This window comes from Daucus carota, chromosome 3 (assembly GCF_001625215.2).
Source record: "Daucus carota subsp. sativus chromosome 3, DH1 v3.0, whole genome shotgun sequence".
Classification (NCBI taxonomy): Eukaryota; Viridiplantae; Streptophyta; class Magnoliopsida; order Apiales; family Apiaceae; genus Daucus; species Daucus carota.
The window spans coordinates 31,115,948-31,123,159 of NC_030383.2; the positions used below are offsets into that span (position 1 = coordinate 31,115,948).

Here is a 7,212-nt window from a genome sequence, read left to right on the forward strand (position 1 = left end):
CATAAACTATCAAATAAAATATTTATAACTTAAATTATAAATAATAATTAATATTTATTTTTGGTATCTCATACAATATTTTATACGAGTTTGGTTTATTCAAATTCTTTAAATTCAACTCCATTCTTAACTTTTGTGTGCATTCTTAGCTTGTATGTTATACAAGCCATAAACCCGTGCTTCGCACTAATATGTAGTTCAAAATTTATTATTTATAATTTAAATTTTAATATTATTTTATTAATATTTTAGTAAAAATAAATTGAAATTTGATTAAAATTATATTAACCTACTACTATATTTTGGTATTTGAGTTTTTCTAGTAGCGCTGAGCCTCAGTGCTCCAGTTGTTGATGAGCTTAACCTAAAGATATTTCTGCAACATTTTCATCTGCAGATACTGCAACCATTCTTCCACCAAACTTTTCATTTTTGCTGATATCTTGTTTGATATGAACATCGTTTTCAACTGTTAACACCACAGCTTTTGTTCCTGAGGTCCTTCTAAGATGTCTTCCTCAATCTACTTAACGCATACATTGTCAGCTTTTTGAGATGCCTTCTTTCTGTACTTGATGAAGCAACACAAGGCAACCAAGACGAATGCAAGAAAGCAAAAGCCAATGCTTTCAAGTTTTACAACTTGCAGGCAAATCTTAGATTAGAAAACACTCCTTTAATATCTTAAAGAGTGCAACTCAAGCAAGTATCTCCTCACTTGACTCTGTTTTCAGTTTAACAATATTGAAATGTTGCTCACTGTAGTTACATGCAATGGCTACAAAATTGCAAGGGAGATTAAATATATCATTCCGGAGCAAAAAGAACACATTTCAGAGGACTACAACATCAAATTCACAAAATTTACATCTAGTAAAAAAAAGGACATTCTGTCTAAAAACTATATGTGTATCTATAGACATTACTGTAATGTTTTCTGCAGATTGATTCACTTAAGTCGTAACAAGCCCCTGGTACAAGCCTTCCACACAAAGAATTGGTGCTAAAATTTTTGAGAAGTGTTGACCCTTTTACCATATTTTGACCTTTTTGGAAGGTGTAAATTCAAAAGTAGTCATTCATGAAGGGCAACATTATCCAGAAGTAGGTATAGGTTAGAGCCAAGATGGTGTCGCAGTATAATGTACTGAGTTGTACCTCAATCCTGAGAAAGTAGATGTGAGAATAGAATTTCATTCCACGCATCAGGAACTCCTGGTAAGCACCAATGACTACAGTCTGGCACTAATGGATTGTCACTCCAAGTACCAACATGCGCATCACTCCGGGAAGCCCCCATGGGAGTAACATGCATCACGGTGACAGGAACTGTCATATTCTTCACTACATTGATGATAGTGTCTGAGAATGGGTTTTGCTCCTTGCCATTGGTTTTGTTCAAAGGCAACCTTGTTACTTTGCAAGTCAGATGGTTCCTACCACTGGTAACAACAATAATGCCAATCAACTTGCTAAGATTAAATACTAAAAACTATTGACAAGAGGTAAATAAGCTTTCGCCATTAGTCTGGTATGAGGGGAACTCAACAGCTAAATGTGGGTGTCTGTTATAAGTTGTAATAGTAATACCTTAATACCAGGGAAGAGTATAAATATAGACAACTTGAACTGTACAACTTGTTGTCAAATACTCCCTCCATCCCTCCTATTTCTGATCAAATGGGTTGGGCCCGGAGGTTAAGAAATATGTACTCCCTCCGTCCCTCCCATTTCTTATCAAATGGGTTGGGCACGGAGGTTAAGAAATATGTATAAAGTAGCAGAAAAGAGAAAGAAAAGTGGGTGAAGTGGTGGGACCCAATGACTTTTAATGTATAAAAAGAAGATAGTGGGGTAAAAGTAGTGTGAAAAGGAAAGAAAAGTGGAGAAGTGGCGGGACCCATTGACTATATTTGGTAAGTTTTGAAATGTAAAGAATTGGATGAAACACCCCAAAAAGGAAAGTGTAAAGAAATGGTTGGGACGGAGGGAGTATAAAATAGTGGAAAAGAGACAGAAAAGTGGGTGAAGTGATTGGGGACCCATTGATTTTTAATGTATAAAAAAAAGATAGTGGAGTAAAAGTAGTGTGAAAAGAGAAGAAAAATGGAGAAGTGCGGGACCTATTGACTATTTTTTGGTAAGTTTTGAAAATGTAAAGAATTAGACGGGACATCCCAAAAAGGAAAGTGTAAAGAAATGGTTGGGACAGAGGGAGTATGGATTAACAGAAGAAACACAGTCAAACATCAGTTTTTGTTAAGAAATAGCTAATGTTGTAAATATTTCCCTCTGTTGAAGTTTCTTGGCACATTGATACCTCTTGAAATAAAACCAAGATAAGTAATTAACAGACAGATGCAAATGTAACTTATATGGCACTGCATGAGACTTAAACAGCACCTAATAAAAACACTTAAGTTTCATATATCTCCTAATAAAAACACTTAAACGGCACTGCGTCAGTCTTTGTTGGAAAAATACGCAAAGATACAATTATTAATTGACTGGTAGTAGAGTTCAAGTAGTGGAAGCCAATTAGAAACCGACTATGGTTACTGACATTTTGTGAAGATACAATCTTATTTTGACAATAATAACATTAAGCAGTTTACGCACCTCCAATGGCTGGGTTCAAATGTCCGAAAGAATACACGTGTTTTATTTGTATCAATCATATTTTGCACCCAAGAAGCCCATGTAGTTAATGCTGTTCTGTATGCAGAAGCAGTTGACATTCCCAGCTTCAATTTTCCAGCAATCTGGAAATAGCAGCGCCTGTCTAAAAAAACCAGTCAAAACAATATTGCAGACATGAAATGAAACGTATGATCTTAATTTCAACAAATACTCAAACAGCCACGCATTTATTAAGCCTTGAACCCTCAACCTCTTGTTACCAGAAAGAGAGAGATGTCCTCTCCGCTACTAGACAAGGGATAGCTTATGATCTTAATTGCAAAACCTACAGCCGCCATTTTGCCTTTAAAACATGGATGTTAAATGGCTCATATAAAGGAAAACATAATGCATTTTCAAACTCAAGTGTACTCACTTTTCACTTCATAGTTTCTAAAAACGAATGTGAAATTCAGTATAGACCTGACAATATAGGCCCAAAACCATATATCCAAGTCCAAACCAAACCAATTTTTAAAACTTGGCCCAACAAAAAGTCACATATTTTATTGGGATTTGGTTGGTTTTGAAATCACCTTTTTTATCCAAAATATGGACCAAATATATGATATCCATATTTCAAAGAAAAAGACTTCACATTTTATAGTTAGATTGCCCAAATCCAGAGTGATGATTACTGGACGTAGCTCTGGACTAACTTTATCATTCTTGTTCTTTACAATTAATTAGTTTTTCATGGAAATTGGTCAGTGATCTAACAGTTAAGTAGCCATTCCTAAGAAGCTTTGGAGCTTAGTACTCCAAGCGCAAAAGTATTTTGTTTATGTGTAACTGGCATAGCTATGCAAGAAAAAAATTCAACCGTAAAGTTGTATATATATGTCAGGGGATGATAATGTAATGGTGAACAACGATGATACCACAGGCAAGGCCTTCGACTTGCAACGAGTCTAGTAGCAGCTGCAGCTCATCTACAGCTTTCCAAGTTTTTTACTTGTGTTGTTTTGGAATTTTTAAAATTTTGATACAAATATGGATATCTATATTTTAACCCATAACCATATAAAACCAAACCAAATTATAACCATATTTGGTATAATATAGTTAATATATGGTTTTGGTTCATAAACCAGTCCAAATCCATATTAATCAACCAAAATTGATCCAAAACTATATTCTGACAGGTCTAATTCAGTATAGAATATGGTGTACATGATTATAGGAGTCAAAAAAAGGAAGGCATTCAGGACACAGATTATGTCTATATATTACTACTAGAAGGATGATCTATCTTCTCCTAAATGTAATTCCATTTATATAATCACATTATTTTGTACTTTATACCTACATATGAAAATTAAACCATTTCCATTCTTGAAATGCAACACAAGCTTGACAACAAGGCGCACCTATGCCTTTACCTAAGTCAACACCTGAGTACAAAATTCCCCCCCTTTAGCCAAGTAGTTATTGGTAAATATACTCTGTGTATTCTTTACCAAGAAATGTCTCAACACATCCTGTGGTGGTGACCCATGTGTCCATAATATGAAAGTGAAGGTTGAAAGAAAGTTAAGAAAATAAATGCTCCACCCGATGTTATAGTGCCATCTTCACTCCAATCAATACCTCAATTAATCACTGCAGCCATGAACACTCCTGTATCCATCATCAGCAACACCACAGGAACCATGATCATAAACAATTGCAACCAGCCAACCACCATATTCAAAAAACCTTGACACTGTGAAAATGTAGCAGCAATCTAAAGCTATATATTCTGAACCCAAACTATGGTCCATGATATAGTTGTCAGACCAGAAACCCCTTAATGCGATCCGAATTTTCCAAAATCAATTCTAAAACTAAAGAAGAAATTTGAATTGAGTAATGGGATTACGGGAATGATTCCATCAAAGTAAAAGCCAGAGAAAATCACCACCCTCTTTAGATTGACTTTATCCCATTCTTTCCTATTACAAAATTTTCAACAGCTTTGCTCTCCCAACTTTTCATATAGTTCTGTTTTCGGGATTGACCAGTGGATCACTAGGAGCTTAATTTTGCACAACATTTAACCTTGTTATATGCATATAATGCTAACGTTACTAAGTGTAACAAGGATCTTATTATACTGAAAACAGATAACATATAGGGCAAAAATGCTTAACAAAATTGCAACTATATGAGCTTTATACAGTCGGCTGGTGAATCACATTGGGTTGTTATGGATAATAAAGGAAGGACCTAATGAAGCAATTTCTATCTTTTATATAAGCAAATACATCACATGATACCGTATTAATATGGATTCTTCGTAGTTAATAAAGAACAAACTCGATGAACCATTTCCTTATCTTGTATATTAGCAAATACATGATACTTGCATAGTTTCTCTTGTTGAGTTTAGCAAAATATGAGAAATTTTTGCATTGAAGCTATATAGGGTTAAAAGTCAAAAAGAAACATAAACTAGACCACTACATTAACTGGAATTGGTTCAATGTTTGATAAAACTACTATTGCTAAAGATAAGTGTAACTTACATGTCAAAGAGCTTTCCAGGAGTCCACCAATGCCCTGAATTGAAGATAAGAATATCCGACTGGATCCACTTCTTACTAATATCATCCAAGACATCGAGTTTTAATGTTGACTTAACCCTCTTTGGAGAACGTTTTGGGACTGCACCAGGCTGCACTAAAAAAACTGAACGATAGAACTCAACCGTCAAATTGAAAGATTTAAACTGAACCCCTATATGTCTGATCTGTTTAGTAATCCTGTTCCCAATGACTTGAGACACGCTTGTCTTATCCTCCACCTCAGTCATTAACAAACATATCATAGACTCCCACTGAGTTCTACCTAATGAATCACCAACAAAAACAACCCTTTTCCCACGAAGCATTTCCAAAACCTCATGAACATCAAATTTTCTGATATCACAATTCTCGGGCTTCCACCTCCACTTCTGATAATCTTTATCTTTACGACCATTAGCCAAACAATTGAAACCACGCTCCGCGAAAGGACAATCTGAAGCATTGTACAAAGGGTAACTCTCATCAAACACCCAACTCCCTTGAAAATAGTTGCATTCTTCTCCAGAAGCTGTGCCATTTAGCATATCATAAGTTTGTACAGCTGGCTGAAAATCATCATCAACAACAACATACGAATACCCAAAATTCATAGCTATGACAAAAAACACAAATGTAGCCACAACAATTAAACCTCCACTAAATGCCTGAGACACCCAACTCTTATAGTTTCCCAAACTAAAAATTCTTACAGGGGAAGGCCTAAAACTAAATGACTCAGATAAACTCAACTGCAATTTACCCATTACATGTATCAATACAACAACAACAGCAGAAGCAGAATTCAAATTACCATTAGTCTAAAACTTAATCAGACCCAGATCAGCACTCTGCAAAATCAAGAAAGCAGTGCTAAAAAAACTAACCAATTTGGATCAAAAATAGACTTAACAACTTGGTGTGAGATGGTGGTTTAGGAGTCACGAATGATTTGGTGGGGTTTGAATGTGAAGTGTCACCTAAATGGGTTGTGGTGAAGAAGCTGTTAAGTGATGATTAGATTGTTGATCACAGAATTTGGTGCTGCATTAAGAAAAGTAAGGTGAGATAAACTCAGACGTAATGTATGTAGTATAATTATATACATGTGTTTAGTTGGTCAGCTTCTGCCAGCTTTTGTACACTTGTAGAATCCGACAAATGAGGCATCAAGTGTTTGACTCTTGAAACAAATCACTTGTTTTTGGCTTTATTACAGAAAACACTTTCCAACTACGTCTTATATTTTATTATTTTAATATATTATAATATGCGACAATTTTATACTAGTCAATTGTTCTTTTCTAGTATTTGATTATAATTATTTCTCTTCTTTTGGTTTTGGATAGAAGTGTGCAGTGTGCACGACTGCTAATTTGCAACATCAAGGCTCATTCAATCCTTCACAAACATCCTCTATTTTGTAGGTTTTGATAACGTCAAATCCCGTTCTTGGTGCTTCCTCCGCCATGTACAGTTGTCTCATGGTGTAATTGCTGGATGGGTAATTGCAAAACAACGTCGGAGAAGGGTTTGAACCCTGCGGCATCTCCGGCGTGAGAGTGAGTACAGGCGTCGGAAATAAAAAGACGGAAAATAAGTTATCTAACAATTTAGAGGGTGAGTGTATGGGAGTATGGCTGCTGTGTGGTGGCCGGATGACTTTAGTGTTTGTATTTAGTTGAGTGCCCAGGTATCTAATGATTAGGGTTTAGAGGGACGTACCTGGGATCTTGGGTGTCGGCGGTTGAATAGCATTTTGGAATGTTCCCTTGTTTGTTTGTATCGCCCAATGATTGACCGTTGCGTGTGGTCCCTATCATGACAGTCTGTGACTTGTGCGGCAAGTGTCTTTGGACTTGACTAGCTGGATGAGCCTCGTTGTCTCGTTGTTGTGTGTGAGGGACTCTACCCGGATTAGGACCTCCGGCCGCGTTGGACCGCCAGCCTACCCGGGTAGTAGCTTTTAAGGGGTCCAGATCAGGTGGAT

At 36.1% G+C, this 7,212-nt stretch overlaps 1 protein-coding gene across 1 annotated transcript; it reads right to left on the minus strand.

Annotated features, from left to right (window-relative positions):
• Nucleotides 1–727: 727 nt before the first annotated feature.
• LOC108211819 (protein trichome berefringence-like 7) lies at nt 728–6,391 on the minus strand. Its single transcript, XM_017383513.2, has 3 exons — nt 5,187–6,391; nt 2,620–2,778; nt 728–1,442 (listed from the first exon to the last, which is right to left on the minus strand). The coding sequence occupies exons 1-3, from the start codon at nt 5,987–5,989 to the stop codon at nt 1,160–1,162; spliced, it is 1,245 nt and encodes a 414-aa protein (XP_017239002.1). The 5' UTR covers nt 5,990–6,391; the 3' UTR covers nt 728–1,159.
• Between the last annotated feature and the right edge of the window lie 821 nt (nt 6,392–7,212).

Excerpts from the sequence above, each read along its gene's own strand:
- LOC108211819 (XM_017383513.2), bottom strand. The coding sequence starts at position 5,989 with ATGGGTAAATTGCAGTTGAGTTTATCTGAGTCATTTAGTTTTAGGCCT. Across the intron at positions 2,779-5,186 it reads CCTGGAAAGCTCTTTGACAT|GCGCTGCTATTTCCAGATTG; the intron begins GTAAGTTACACT and ends TTTTTTAGACAG. Across the intron at positions 1,443-2,619 it reads TTTGAACCCAGCCATTGGAG|TGGTAGGAACCATCTGACTT; the intron begins GTGCGTAAACTG and ends TGTTGTTACCAG.